Source organism: Mus pahari, chromosome 3 (genome assembly GCF_900095145.1).
Source record: "Mus pahari chromosome 3, PAHARI_EIJ_v1.1, whole genome shotgun sequence".
In the NCBI taxonomy this organism is placed as follows: domain Eukaryota; kingdom Metazoa; phylum Chordata; class Mammalia; order Rodentia; family Muridae; genus Mus; species Mus pahari.
This window is the reverse complement of record NC_034592.1, coordinates 10,417,718-10,433,619: the sequence shown is the minus strand read 5'-3', so window position 1 is coordinate 10,433,619 and position 15,902 is coordinate 10,417,718. Positions and strand designations below refer to the sequence as shown.

The following is a 15,902-nucleotide window of genomic DNA, read 5'->3' as shown; positions in this document are numbered from 1 at the left end:
GTGGGTAGGGAATAGGGGGTTTGGGTTATAGGGATCTTTCGGGATAGTATTTGAAATGTAAATAAAGAAAGTTTCTAATAAAAACAAACAAACAAACAAAAAAACAATCCATACCAAATCCATACAGTTCCCAGTTTTCTAAGAAAGCACCAAGCACTGAATTGCTTTCCGAAGTGGTGATACAAGTTTGCACTCCCACCAGGAATGGAGGAGAGTTCCCATTGTTCCACATACTTGTTAGCATGTGCTATCACTTGGGGTTTTTATCTTAGCCTTTCAATTTGCAGTTCCCTGATTACTAAGGACTATGAACATTCTTTTACATTATTCTTGACCATTCAAGATTCCTCTCTTGAGAATTCTGTTTAGCTCTGTACCCCATTTTTTTAAATTAGGTTATTTGGGTTGTTGGTGTCTAACTTCTTGTGTTCTTTATACACCTTGGATATTAGCCCTCTGTCAGATATAGGGTTGGTGAAGTTCCTTTCTCAGTCTGTAGGCTGCCATTTTGTCCCATTGACTGTGTCCTTTGCCTTACAGAATCTTTTCAATGTTATGAGGTCCCATTTATCAATTGTTGATCTTAGGGCCTGAGACAGGGAGTTGTCTCCTGTAACAATGAGTGCAAGACTATTTCCCACTTTCCATTTCACTAGATTTAGTATATAGGGTTTTATGTTGAGATCTTTTGTTTGTTTGTTTTGTTTTGTTTTGTTTTGTTTTTTGAGACAGGGTTTCTCTGTAAAGCCCTGGCTGTCCTAGAACTCATTTTGTAGACCAGGCTGGCCTCGAACTCAGAAATCTGCCTGCCTCTACCTCCCAAGTTCTGGGATTTAAGGCATGTGCCACCAACTGCCTGGCATGTTGAAATCTTTTATCCACTTGGACTTGAGTTTTTGCAGCATGATAGATATGGACCTATTTGCATTCTTCTACATGCAGACATAATAAGACTAGCACCATTTATTGAAGATGCTTTATTTTTTTCCATTATATGATTTTTGGCTTCTTTGCCATAAATCAAGTGTTCAGATGTGTAGGTTTATTTCAGGGTCTTCTATTAGATTCCATTCATCAACCTCTCTGTTCCTGTACCAAGGCCATGCAGTTTTAATCAATATTTCTCTGTAGTACAGCTTGAGGTCATACCTCCAGAAGTTCTTTTATTGTTCAGAATTGTTGGGGCTATCCTTTGGTTGGTTGGTTGGTTGTTTGGTTGGTTGGGTTTTTTGTTTGTTTGTTTGTTTGTTTTGTGTTTTGTTTTGGTTTTTCATATGAGGCTGAGAATTGTTGTCAAGGTCTACTGTAAGGAATTGTGTTGGAATTTTGATGGCAATTGTATTGAATCTGTAATTTGATTTTGATAGGTATCAATAGATGTCTTGCTATTTTAATTCTATAGATCCATGCATATGGGAGATCTTTTCATTTTCTGAAGTCTTCTTCTTAGCCCTCCAGCAGCCACAGAGAACTGGGTATACCTGAAAGGGAGGCTGAGAATGAAATTGGACAAGCAGGCAAGAGAAGAATGAAGCCACGACAAAGATTTCTGATCAATGCACAAAGTTTAATTTTCACCTCTAAGTTTATGTAGGCAAAACCCATCCCTTGGTTTCAGCTGTATTCTGTTGCAAAAAAAGCTCTGCAAGCAGTCAATTCCTTAAGGCTCCTTAGGAAATGCAAATCTGGCAGGGCCAGGTGCAGGACTCCAGCCAGGTTGTAAAACCATCCAGGTTTGTTTAGCCTATTCATGGCTGGGGGAAGGGCACACTTCTTCAGTTTCCTTTTTCAGTGACTTGAAGTTCTTATTATATAGGTCTTTCACTTCTTTGGTTAGAGTTACACCAAGATATTTTATATTATTTATGGCTATTTAAAGGGTGTTGTTTCCCTGCCTCTTTTTTTCTTTTTTTTTTTCGAGACAGGGTTTTCTCTGCTTAGCCCTGGCTGTCCTGGAACTCACTCTGTAGACCAGGCTGACCTCTAACTCAGAAATCCACCTACCTCTGCCTCCCAAGTGCTGGGATCAAAGGCATGCTCCACCACACCCTGCCCCTGTCTTTTTCTACCAGTGTATCATTTGTATAAAAGAGGGCTACTGATTTTGTGTGTGTGTGTGTGTGTGTGTGTGTGTGTGTGTGTGTGTGTGTGTAAATTTTGTATCCAGTCACATTGCTAAAGTTGTTTATAATCTATAAGAGTTCTCTGGTAGAATTTTTGGGAATTTTGTCATATCATTTGCAAATAGCAATACTTCTTCTTTTCCAATTTGTATCTCCTTGATTTCTTTTAGTTATCTTATTGCTATAAATTCAAGTACTATATTGGATGGATAGGGAAAAAGTGGGCTGACTTGTCTTGTCTCTGATTTTAATGGAACTACTTTAAATTTCTCTTTGTTAAATCTGATGTTGGCTGTTGGCTTCTATATATTGCTTTTTATAATGTTTAGGTATGTGCCTTGCATCCCCTTATGTGTCTAAAACATTTAACATAAAGGGGTGTTAGATTTTGTCAAAGGCTTTTTCGCACCTAATGAAATGATCATGTTATTTTTTTACTTTTTAGTTATATGGTAGACTACAGTGATAGAATTTTGTATATTGTGTTCCTAGATTCAGTTTGCAGGTATCTTATTGAGTTATTTTTAATCAATATTCATAGGAAAAATTGGACTGAAAATCTATTCCTTTCTCTTTTTGTAAGATTTTTTATTAGATATTTTCTACATTTACATTTCAAATGTTATCCCCAAAGCTCCCTATACACTTTTCCCTGCCCTGCTCCACAATCCACCCACTCCTGCTTCCTGGCCCTGGCGTTCCCCTGTACTGGAACATATGACCTTCACAAGAACAAGGACCTCTCCTCCCATTGAGGGCTGACTAGCCATCCTCTGCTACATACACAGCTGGGGGTGGGGGGAGGCTGGTTAGTTCATATTGTTGTTCCTTCTATAGAGTTGTAAACCCCTTTAGCTCCTTAGGTACTTTCTCTAGCTCCTTCTTAGGGGTTCTGTGTTCCATCCAATACATGTCTGTGAGCATCCTCTTCTATATTTGGCAGGCACAGGCATAGCCTCAAAAGAGATAGCTATATCATGGTCCTGTCAGCAAAATCTTCCTGGCATATGCAATAGTGTATGGGTTTGGTGGTTTTATGTGGAATGGATCCCTGGGTGGGGCAGTTTATGAATGGTCCTTCCTTCCATCTCAGCTCCAAACTTTGTCTCTGTAACTCTTTCCATGAGTATTTTGTTCCCTATTCTAAGAAGGAGCAAAGGATCCACACTTTGGTCTTCCTTCTTCTTGAGTTTCATGTGTTTTGCAAATTGTATCTTGGGGATTCTAGGTTTCTGGGCTAATATCCACCTACCATTGAGTGTATATCATGTAAGTTCTATTGTGATTGGGTTACCTCACTCAGGATGATATCCTCCAGATCCATCCATCTGCCTAAGGATTTCATGAATTCAGTGCTTTTAATTGCTGAGTAGTACTCCATTGTGAAAATGTACCACATTTTCTGTATCCATTTCTCTGTAGACCAACATCTGCGTTCTTTGCACCTTCTGGCTATTGTAAATAAGGCTGCTATGAAAATAATGGAGCATGTGATCTTATTACAACTTGGAACATCTTCTGGGTATATTCCCAGGAGAGGATTTGCTAGATTTTCCGGTAGTACTATGTGTAATTTTCTGAGGAACTGTCAGACTGATTTCCAGAGTGGTTGTACCAGCTTGCACTCCCACCATCAACGGAGTGTTCCTCTTTCTCCACATCCTTGCCAGCATCTGCTGTCACCTGAATTTTTGATCTTAGCCATTCTGACTGGTATGAGGTGTAATCTCAGGGTTGTTTTGATTTGCATTTCCTTGATGATTAGGGAGGTTGAACATTTTTCCAGGTGCTTCTCAGCCATTCCATATTCCTCAGTTGAGAATTCTTTGTTTAGCTCTGTAGTGGATTTTTTAATACGGTTATTTGATTTTCTGAAGTCAATCTTCTTGAGTTCTTTATATATAATGGATGTCAGTCCCCTATCAGATTTCAGATTGGTAAAGATCCTTTCCCAATCTGTTGGTGTCCTTTTTGTCTTATTGAAAGTGTCTTTTGCCTTACAAAAGCTTTGCAATTTTATGATGTCACATTTGTCAATTCTCCATCTTACAGTACAAGCCATTGGTGTTCTATTCAGGAATTTATCCTCTGTGGCCATATCTTGGAGGCTTTTCACCAATTTCTCCTCTATAAATTTCAGTATATCTGGTTTTCTGTGGAGTTCCTTGATCAACTTAGACTTGAGCTTTTTACAAGGAGATAAAAATGGATGAATTTGCATTCTTCTACATGCTAACTGCCAGTTGTGTCAACATCATTTGTTGAAAATGCTGTCTTTTTTCCACTGGATGGTTTTAGCTCCCTTGTCAAAGATCAAGAGACCATAGGTGTGTTGGTTCATTTCTGGGTTTTAAATTCTATTCCTGTCTGTCTCTGTACCAGTATCATGCAGTTTTTACCACAATTGTTCTGTAGTAAAGCTTGAGGTCAGACATGGAGATTCCGCCAGAGGTTCTGATGTCATTAAGAATAGTTTTTGCTATTCTAGGTTTTTGGTTATTCCAGATGAATTTGCAAATAGCCCTTTCTAACTTGGTGAAGAATTGAGTTGGAATTTTCATGGCCATTGCATTGAATTTGTAGATTGCTTTCAGCAAGATAGCCATTTTTACTATATTAATCGTGCCAATCCATGAGCATGGGAGATCTTTCCATCTTCTGAGATCTTCTTCCATTTCTTTCTTCAGAGACTTGAAGTTCTTATCATATAGATCTTTCACTTCCTTAGATAGAGTCACACCAAGGTATTTTATATTACTTGTGACTTTTGTGAAGGGTGTTGTTTTCCTAATTTCTTTCTCAGCCTGTTTATCCTTTGTGTAGAGAAAGGCCACTGATTTGATTGAGTTAATTTTATATCCTGCCAGATTGTTGAAGCTGTTTATCAGGTTTAGGAGTTATCTGGTACAATTTTTAGGGTCACTTGTATATACTATCATATCATCTGCATATAGTGATATTTTGAATTCTTCCTTTCAAATTTGTATCTCCTTGACCTCCTTTTGTTGTCTAATTGCTCTGGCTAGGACTTCAAGTAAAATATTGAATAGGTAGGGAGAAAGTGGGGAGATTTTAGTGGGAATGCTTCCATCTTCTCTCCATTGTTGGCTACTGGTTTGATGTATATTGCTTTTATTATGTTTATGTATGGGCCTGGAATTCCTGATCTTTCCAAGACTTTTATCATGAATGGGTGTTGGATTTTGTCAAATGCTTTCTTAGCATCTAATGAGATGATCATGTGGTTTTTATCTTTGATTTTGTTTATATAATGGATTAGGTTGATGGATTTCCTTATATTAAACCATCCCTGCATCCCTGGAAGGAATCCTACTTGATCATGATGGATGATTGTTTTGATGTGTTCTTTGAATTGGTTAGCAAAAATTTTATTGACTATTTTTCATCAATATTCATAAGGGAATTTGGTCTGAAGTTCTCTTTCTTTGTTGGGTCTTTATGCAGTTTAAGTATTAGAGTAACTGTGGCATCATAGAATGAATTGGGTAGAGTAACTTCTGTTTCTATTTTGTGGAAGAGTTTGAGGAGAATTGGAATTGGGTCTCTTTTGAAGGTCTGATAGAACTCTGGACTGAACGCATCTGGTCCTTGTTTTTTTTTGGTTGGGAGACTGTAAATGAATGCTTCTATTTCTTTAGGGGATATAGGACTGTTTAGGCCATTAATCAGATCCTGATTTAAATTTGGTACAAGGTTTCTGTCTAGAAATTTGTCAATGTCATCCAGGTTTCCCCATTTTGTTGAGTGTACCCTTTTGTAGTAGGATCTGATGATGTTTTGAATTTCCTCAAGTTCTGTTGTTTTATCTCCCTTTTCATTTATGATTTTGTTATTTAGGATACTATCCCTTTGGCCTCTAGTTAGTCTGGTTAAGAGTTTATCTATCTTTTTGATTTTCTCAAAGAACCAGCTCCTGGTTTGGTTGATTCTTTGAATAGTTCTTTTTGTTTCCACTTGGTTGATTTCAGCCCTGAGTTTGATTATTTCCTGCCATCTACTCCTCTTGGATAAATTTGCTTCCTTTTGTTTTAGAGATTTTAGGTGTGCTGTCAAGCTGCTAGTGTATGTACTCTCTAGTTTATTTTTGGAGGCACTCAGGGCTGAGTTTTCCTCTTAGGACTGCTACCATTTTATCCCATAAGTAGGACCACATCATCTGCCAGTCAAGAGCAAGGCCGCCCTGAACAGAAAGTGATTCTGAATACTCACTTCTTAGCCAGAACTTCATTCAGTCAAGGCCAATTAGAAGGTTTTATGGAAAGCCGGGTGTGGTGGCGCATGCCTTTAATCCCAGCACTTGGGACTTGGGAGGCAGAGGCAGGTGGATTTCTGAGTTCGAGGCCAGCCTGGTCTACAAAGTGAGTTCCAGGACAGCCAGAGGTATACAGAGAAACCCAAAAAAAAAAAAAAAAAAAAAAAAAAAAAAAAAAAAAAAAAAAAAGAAAGAAAGAAAGAAAGAAAGAAAGAAAGTTTTATGGAAATTGCTATAGAAACGTATTTAGAGTGTAGACCTAAGGAATAAATAAAGGTAATTCTTTAGTCACCACTGTTTCAAAACATTTAAAATAAATGGGAAATATGGTATACAAATTCACAATTATGGAATATAACGTTGAAAGTCAAAGTATCAGTACCCATAGTTTTATGCTAAACAACCCTCAAAAAATAAAGCACACAATATTCCTTGAAATTCAATAGGAAGGTTTCAATCACAGTTGAAAATAAAGCTGAATAGGTAACCATGGAATAAATATAAAGCTTGTAAAAGGTCTACTCTCTCCAAACAAAAGGCTCAAGTAAGTTACAGTGACAAACATCTAAGGGGAAAATAATATTCAACTGTTTTACCTCCTCCCCCTGAATCTCCATTAGGCAAACACTTTCACTGTAACTACATACAGCTCTAGAACAATCCTGCCACAGACTCTTGAGTGCTTCATTATTACTATAATTTACACACAAATACAGAATCTTAACTCTTCAGTGAAATACTAATATACACAGATTATAGCTTATTAAATTATAGGCAAATTCAGCTTTCTCAAAAAGGAGTAATGTTAGGAAGTCTATTATGAGTTTCTTAAATATAAAACTTTATATTTGAAAACTATGTGGTCTTGTAAAATATGTAACAAGCACCTCAAATTAGTCTCTATTCATAGCATAAATTCATTTTAATATGAACTATAAAAATATATGCTTACCTTGATAGATTCTCAGAAACTATTAAATTTGGAAACCCAGGATCAATGCCTATTTTCACTCTCATTTAACAATATTTTTAAGACCCACCTATTGTAGTAAGCAAATTAAATTCAATAAGACATAATATTCAATAAAAACAGCTAAATAAAAATATCATTTGCAAATGATGTGACCTTTTGAAAAAAATATAGTTATGTCAAATATCAATTATTAAAAATAATGTAAATCATAAGTGCAATATATATAAACTTAACTATATAAAAATTAAAAATATTACTATATACTATATATTTTATTATATAACATAACATATAATAGGTAAAATATAATACACAGTAAAATTATTAATAATAAAATTTATATTTCAGTGTAAATTTTAAAGTATGAAGTATAAAATATGATTTATGACCCCCTGAGTATGTAAAATATCCAAGAGCAATAAAGCAAACTTGTGCTACTGCAATATTAAAAAGAAATTGTCAAGTTTAAAGACTATAAGAAGTCAACTGAAAATAGAATATTGAAAAAGTAATGCGTGGTGTCTAGAATACTTAGGAGCTGGTAAAATGCTCAGAAGACAACTGTACTTGCTGGCAAGCTTGACAACCTCAATTTTATTACCAAGATGAATATGATGGAAGAATTACCTCTTACAATTTATTCTCTGACTATGTGTGCACTGTGGAATGTGTTAGCCCAACATATACACACATGCATACACACACATACAAATAGTTGTAATAAAAAATTTAAATAACATTTTTAAACAATGCGATGTGATAGTACAGTAGAGTTTTAAAAAATGAACATGTTTACACTGTGAATAGTATTAGATATTGTTATAATTATTTAGAAAGAAAATTGTATTTAAGAAATTTCTGAAAAAGATTTTATTTATTTATTTTATATATATGATGACTACACTGTAGCTGTCTTCAGACACACCAGAAGAGGGCATCAGATCCCATTACAGATGGTTGTGAACCACCGTGTGGTTGCTGGGAATTGAACTCAGGACCTCTGGAAGAACAGTCAGTGCTCTTAACCGCTGAGCCATCTCTCTAGCCCTTATTTAAGAAAATGTAAGCTACTTATTTTCAGGATTAGCCCAGCACCTTTGCTTTTAGGAATCTTTAAATAAGTGTTAAAAATGTTTTGTAGCCATGAAAAATCTAAGTATTAACTAAATATTGCTTATATATTTTGATATATCGATGCCGTGAATACTGTGAATTCTTACAACAGACAGCTCTACATAATATAAGAAAATTCCAAATATATCACTGCATTATACCAGCATGTTAGGAAACTTTATTATACTTTATATCATGACAAAAGCATGCATGCAAATAATATCTAGAAAAATATCATTATAGCACTTAGAATTATTTAAACAAGACAAGATTAGTGGCTACTATAGCTGAAACAAAACCATTAAGCTAGAGTCCCTTGAAGTAGATGCCATTGAGGTAAGCACCTGAATGCAACTGATTTATCCAGGAAGCACTTCCCTGGAAGTCTTTGAGAATGGGAGAAAGATACTGAAGTGTGGACACTGGCAAAGCCCCACAGATGGTAGCTTTGGGCTGCTGAATTAAGAGTTCTGAAAGCTAGGTACTCTGAAATCCTCTGCTGCTCCTAACTGGAAGTACATTACTCATCCATAAAACTAGCATCAAATATGTATATGAACTGAGAACCATTAGGAAAGGAAATAAACTTGGTAAAGTTAAACTCAAAATAGAACTCTAGATTCAGGAACATTTTCTTTTGTTTAAACAGGAACTGTTAATTTTGTTTAAATTGTTTGACATTATTGCAAGACTTGCCTAATCTATTACCAAACAAAGAAGTTAGGAACATCTTAGTGTAGTTTCTGGGCAAAACAGGGACTTTTTGAGAAATTCCCTTCAATATCATTTTCCCAAGTTTCAATCATGAGTATTTTATAAAGATGACACTCAGCATCAACCAAATGGATGCTGCCATGAACCCATAGTTGAAGTTGTTGAGCAAGTTCTTTATGACAATTTGTGTCTCTGAAATATTTGGTGCTTTTGTTTCTTCACTTGCTAAAGTAGGCACAGCTTTCACCACTCTGAAGATGGCCATGAAGTAGAGTACAGGAAGATGTTTTTCAATCTATAGTCCTAACTGTATAACATTACATGCTAGCACACCTATCAAAATGGTGGTTTAAAAGAGATGTGCTTGGATTTAGATATTCAAGTAAGAACTAGCAGTAAAATCTAAGTTAAAATGAATAGCAAATGGTCTTGGATGCAGATCAATGCTGGTGGAAAATAAGGAACAACCTGCAGAGTCACCATCTCAAGAGCAACATGCCTTTGAATTCTCCTTCCATTTCTATCTCAATAGCCATTCTCTTTAAAATGTTCCAAATCAATTCCTGGTTTAGATTACCTAAATACAAATTTTATTAATATTTGCTATGGTCCCTACAAAATTAAGTGGTTCCTTCACTCCCCATTCACTTATTGTACCTGTTAACTGTGCAAAATGTGCAGGTTCACACTCATCAGTCATTTTCACCATTAAACATTAAAGAAAATGAGGAGGAGAATTCTGGAACAGACAACACACATATGAAAACCAGCAGAAATTACAAATTTTTTCCTACATTAACCTATATTATTTCTTATATCATTATATTATTATTTACAGAGAATAACTATACATGCTACACTGCTTAAAATAAACTGGTGCACTTTAAAATGGCCCATTATGTGTCATAATTTAAAAAATTGTAACCATGAACACTTTACAAAACAATGTATACAAAAGTATTGTGCGTGTTAATTCAGTATATTTGTACCAAACTCACCACCATTAGAAAGCCAAGTTTTACTGTGAAGTTATTTAAGAAACAAACCCCAAGACTAATTGTTTATTTCCTTTTATTATCGTTTACAGTTAAACCCAGTAGTGGTTTTCTTCACACTTGATAATTCATACTAGAATTGTTGCTGGCTTTACCTTTTTAATTTTGTGACATTTGTATTTGAACCTTTGATGTCTTTTGAAGTTAAAGATAATATCAATTAAAATAGGCAGTATAGTAGAGAAAACACTGGCTAGTTTTCTGGTCGTAAAACTAACTCTAATAAACCATAAATTATTTAATTTAATAATCAGCATTTGAGTGTCAATTCACTTTTCATTTAAATGAAAGAAATGAGTAGATGTTAGTAGTTTGCCATTTAAAGATGTTGTAACACTTGAAAGTACTGTCTTGAGCATGGTGGTTCACGCCTTTAATCCCAGCATTTGGGAGGCAGAGGAAGGGGGATTTCAGAGTTTGAGGCCATTCTGGTCTACAAAGTGAGTTCCAGGACAGTCAGGGCTACACAGAGAAACCCTGTCTTGAAAAACCAAAAAAAGAAGAAGAAGAAGAAAGTACTGTCTTAGTTTATATTTTGTTGATTTTGCTAATTATATGCGTAATAAGTAAACATTTTCTTACCTCAGACTATGTTTTCCTTTTCCATAAGCAGAAATAGGAGTCACCAGCACAAAATTATTCTCAAGCATGCTTCTACATAGGTCTCATTTACAGTGTGGTTAAACCCAATGTACAGGTTTTATTTATTCCAATGTTTATGCCAAAGAAGTAGTGTAAATTGTACAGCAAAAAACTAAAGATGTGATTCCTAAGATGAAAAGTGATAATCATTATCAAAATGTGTTCTTAAGAGTAAATATTTGAAGCTGGGCAGTGGTGGCACATGCCTTTAATCCCAGCACTTGGGAGGCAGAGGTAGGTGGATTTCTGAGTTTGAGGCCAGCCTGGTCTACAGAGTGAGTTCCAGGACAGCCAGGGCTACACAGGGAAACCCTATCTTGAACCCATCCCCCCCCCCCCCCCCCCCAAATAGTAGGTATTTGAAATAGCTTTTTGTTTCCTTTATCACAATAATGTCATTTTTGATATCTATATCTGAGGCTGTTCAATGTGCTACCCAAGCCACATACTCTCTTACATCTGGGACCATTATTTAATCTTATTTCCACAATGTTTGTAATAGTCTTGGAACAAAATCTGGGTTAAAATAGGTAGTAATATTTATAGAATGTTTAACTGATTTGTAAGGAGAATCCAAGTCTTTTAACACAGTGTTCATTGTTCTTTGAGGAACGAATACAAATACAAATATGTAAAGTATCTTATATCTCATAGTCTTAATTGGCAGAAAAAATGTGATGATATGTTAGATAACCTGAATATAGAAGAACACATACAAATCTGATGCTGGGTCATCATTGTGGTTTGACTTTACAAAATTCCCCATTCTGCTAACACTGGTCTATGTGTTTAAAAAAGGAAAAGAGACAAGAATGGCCATCTGAAAGACTAACTTCAACTTCTTAACTTAACTGATTGAGAGAAAACATTTTTCCCTAGAGGATTTACAGTAAAATAAGTAAACATTCATTTTAGATTGTATTTTTAAAAGGTAACAATTTCATACTGATGCTCATCACAGAGAACCAGATAGTTGGATCCATATTAATTTGTTTCTGGATTCATATTAAAATGTTCAAAAATTAGAATGTCATAAAGTGTAAGTTCTCATCAATAATATAATACGTTAGATATTTTTCTATTATATGAAAATATACCCTTATTATAGAATACTTTGTTCTTTAAGAGGATTTTAAGATTTGAAAAAATAGAGTTGCCATTTTGGTCATATCATCATTGGTATCAGTAGTAACAACATATTTAAAGAGAAACTTAGTAAATTAAAACATTGGCTAGAATATCTGGTTTAAACATTTGAAAATACTTATTCAAAAATTGTGTTATAAAATCATACACCTGTTCAACATATATGCTACTTGAAAAACATTATCTTGTACATTAAATAAAATAATTTTAAAATACCACATTTTAAATTGTAACTATGTACAAATCAAAACTATAAGATATGTCTTATAATTAATTAATTTAGTCACCAGATCAATCCAGAAATTAGTTTGCTGAATAATATATCATAACAATACCTAGAAAGTAACCTTACATGGATGAAAGCTGAGAATGATATTTAAAGCAGTTATTAAACATTAGCTTCTATCTAGTAAAAATGCTTATGGCTAAGATAGAAATGAGATTCTTTACAGAAACCTTGACTCAGCCTTGGGTTTCATTCCAGCGTGTACAGTTGTAATTCTTTTTCCAAATCTTACCCAGCAATGCCTCAGGTACAGTTGTTTACAGAATATATAAATAATTGAAGACAATTCTGAGGCTTTCAGAATCAAAGATCTGTGGCATGCTTATATTCATCTTTCATTGTTACCAATAAATAACTAGATTATTCATGGTGTATTAATTACCGAGTGAATACATAAATGTTGGACAAATGCAATCTGACACATCATATTGTATATAACAAGTCCAGTTTTTTCTTAATTCATGGGATTGCAAGAATTACACATTTCAAGGTTAAGTGTAACTGGACCATATATCAGAAAGAAAGAAAGAAAGAAAGAAAGAAAGAAAGAAAGAAAGAAAGAAAGAAAGAAAGAGAAAGAAAAAGAAAGAAAGAAAGGAAGGAAGGAAGAAGGAAAGAAAAAGAAAGGAAAAAAAGAAAGAGGGAGGGAGGGAGGGAGGAAGAGAGAGAGAGAGAGAGAGAGAGAGAGAGAGAGAGAGAGAGAGAGAGAGAGAGAGAGAAAATTGAGGGAACAGAGAAAACAAAGATTAAGCAATATTTTCTATTGTGTTTGAAAAATCTATTAGACAACATACTGAATTCCCCCAAAGGAGACAGTTTTGTATATAAAAAGTACTTAAATATGAATCAGGTAGCACAGTCTCAGAATAGGCCAGAGAGAATGACTTTTACTGGGGTACAAGTGCCCTTTTTAAAGGTGTCACACTAACGGTATTCATAAGGAGAGTTGGTCTGAAAGTTCAGATTCACTCCATATCTCAGGCTTGATATTGTTTTCTTCTGCACAGTCATCTGAACAAAAGATGACTATTGATCCCAGACTGGAAAATGTGTTTTAATGTTTATTGATCAAGTCTGTATGAGGGAAATTGTGATTGATAAGTGGAAGACAGTGATGAAATATCACTTCTGGATAATACAAAAGAGGCAATCACACTAAATAAACATTACAATTACAAATTCATTAAGGTAAGCAAAAAATACACACACACACATCTGTGTGTGTGTGTGTGTGAGTGAGATGATATTACATAATGAGAATGAACACAAAATTTTATCTTTCTAGTATTCTGATTTTATAGGATTGTAATGTAATAAACACAAAATGATTTAGAACATTTATTTTAAATCATTGCTAGACTTTACAATAAACTAGATTTAATAAGTTATTAAAATTCAAATGCGATATTTTTACCATTGTACATTTTACCAAAAATTAAAATCTGTAAGAATTTGACATCTGCTGAAATCATGTCATGAAACAATATTCATTTTGTTATACTATTAAATCCATATGATAATTTTCTTTATGAAGTGACAGAAAACAATGTACTGAATAAGATTATCAAGAAAAGAATAAATGTATAATGAGTACCCAAATGTGCATGTCCCCAGTAATCCCATTTAATTAGACATAATAACATGTTAAGAAGGCTGACTATGTCAAGACCATGGAAGCTGTGCAAAGGTGTAAGAGCGTACACACATTTTTCATAGGCTGCCTGCAACATTTATCAACTCAGCTTATTTTATCTTTAAAAATTCTCACAAAATAAGTAGAAAAATTCTGTTTATGGGAAATATTACAGTTGGAGCCATTTAAACTCATTTCTACAATTGTGGTCAAGTCACTTTTTAAAGGTTTTATTTTAGGTCCACCTTAAATCTAATTAACTAGGAAAACATAAAGTCAGTCAGGAAACCTAGAGAATTCGGAAGGCAGCTCATATATCCTTAGAACACTCTGAATTATCTTTTAACATCCTCTATTTTGTTCTGCAGCCTCAGTAGTTCAGGTCATAAAATCTGGGACCCTGGATTCGGCTAACTGCATGGAGCTGGCCATCAAAGTTGTTTTATGTCTCTAGCTGGTTGAAACCCCATTTCAGTTCCTACCTCCAGATGGAACACAGTGAAATATAAGCTGTCTCTAAAATCAGTCTTTATCTAAAATTTAACCGTGCTTTGGAAGAAGTGTTCTCGTTCTAGAGTACCTGGGGAAAAAGGAATCACCAGGCCTCTTTGGACTGCAGGGAGGTCTTTCAACCCACTCCGATCGAGTCTATCAGTCCTGGCCCGCACCCGCCACCTAGCTTCTTTTTAATTCACACTTATTTTTTAGATATATCTGTCCTACATTACCGCAACTGTACACCCCAAACCTCACTAAGCCCTTCCACTCGCTTCTAGGTTCCCCTGCCAAAGTACCTTTCTTCCCCACCACCAGTAAGGCAATCTGAACTCTGGTCACAGTCTGAGATCACTAGGAGCACCTTGGCTCCCAAGTCCCTTACAGATTTCCCACTGAAAGGTATCTCAGCACTGCAGACCAGGCACTCACCAGCTGCAGCAAGCCTGGGACTACAAGGAGAGGCAGCAGCCGCAAGCTCATCGTGCCAGCTGGCGCGATCTCAGGAGCTGAGCTCTCTCATCAGCATCTCGCGCATCTCCACTTCGTCCTGAAAGCTAAGGACGTTGAGGACCCAGCGGCCAGTGGACAGAGAGCCTAAAAGGAGGGACGGGCAGGAGGTGTGGTTTGCGTGCCCTGAGCCTTTTTCAAGTGGTAGGAAAGCCGCAGAGCTGCAGGGCTTCAGTACACTCTCTCAGACTGCGCCTTGACTCTGTCGTGAGCAGCTGGAAGTCTGAGGATTTGAGAGCTTGGGAACCACTATCAAGACTGTCGGGACAGCTAGAGGCTCTTGTTCAGGAGCTGGGCGCAGAGTTCTGCACAGACAGAGGGCTCTGCCCGGCATAGGAGTTGTTAGGTGTGCCTAGGGCAGGGCGCACAGAGACTCTGGCACTTGGTTAGGGAGTCAGAAGAGTTCTCCCTGGATAAATGCAAGAAGAATGCGCGGTGATGGCTCTCAGAAAATTTGTAAGGAAGGTTATTCAGAGTTCTGGGGAGGCATGAGGGTCGAGGCATAGGGAGGAGTGAAGGGTATTTTATGAAAGGGAAGTGGCATGAGTCACAGTCTTATAGGGGAACCCTAGCTTACCTGGAGATTGAGAAGTTCCCCTGTTGCTGAGAAGGCTAGCCAGATTTCTGGAGTTGGGTGCTTACAGGAAACTTGGGAGAGATAAAATTGTGCCAGTGGCAGGACAACGGAGGGTGCTTGGGAATGACCAGTTGTTTAGGAAGTCAGCAGACCTGTGAACTGACACTGTAATACCTACCCCAGGGCTAAGCTAGAGAAGACAGAAGAGAGGAAAACCATAAATAACCTAGTAGAAGGCAATCTGGGAGGCCCGGAAAGCCCGCAAACCTCAACTGTGAGCCTCAACCTCTGTGTTTAAAAAGTCACCTTTGAGGACTCCTTAAGCTTTAAGATTGAGTGGAAAAACTAAAGGCACAGTGTTC

General features: G+C 36.1%; 1 protein-coding gene across 1 annotated transcript in view; it reads right to left on the bottom strand.

Moving 5' to 3' along the window:
- The window catches only part of Nxph2 (neurexophilin 2), a 55,102-nt gene extending 39,914 nt beyond the window's left edge, over positions 1-15,188 (bottom strand). The window contains exon 1 of the mRNA XM_021194879.1: positions 14,886-15,188. Coding sequence (XP_021050538.1) covers positions 14,886-14,936 — 51 coding nt within the window. The 5' untranslated portion in view covers positions 14,937-15,188. The remainder of the gene's footprint in view (positions 1-14,885) is intronic.
- Between the last annotated feature and the right edge of the window lie 714 nt (positions 15,189-15,902).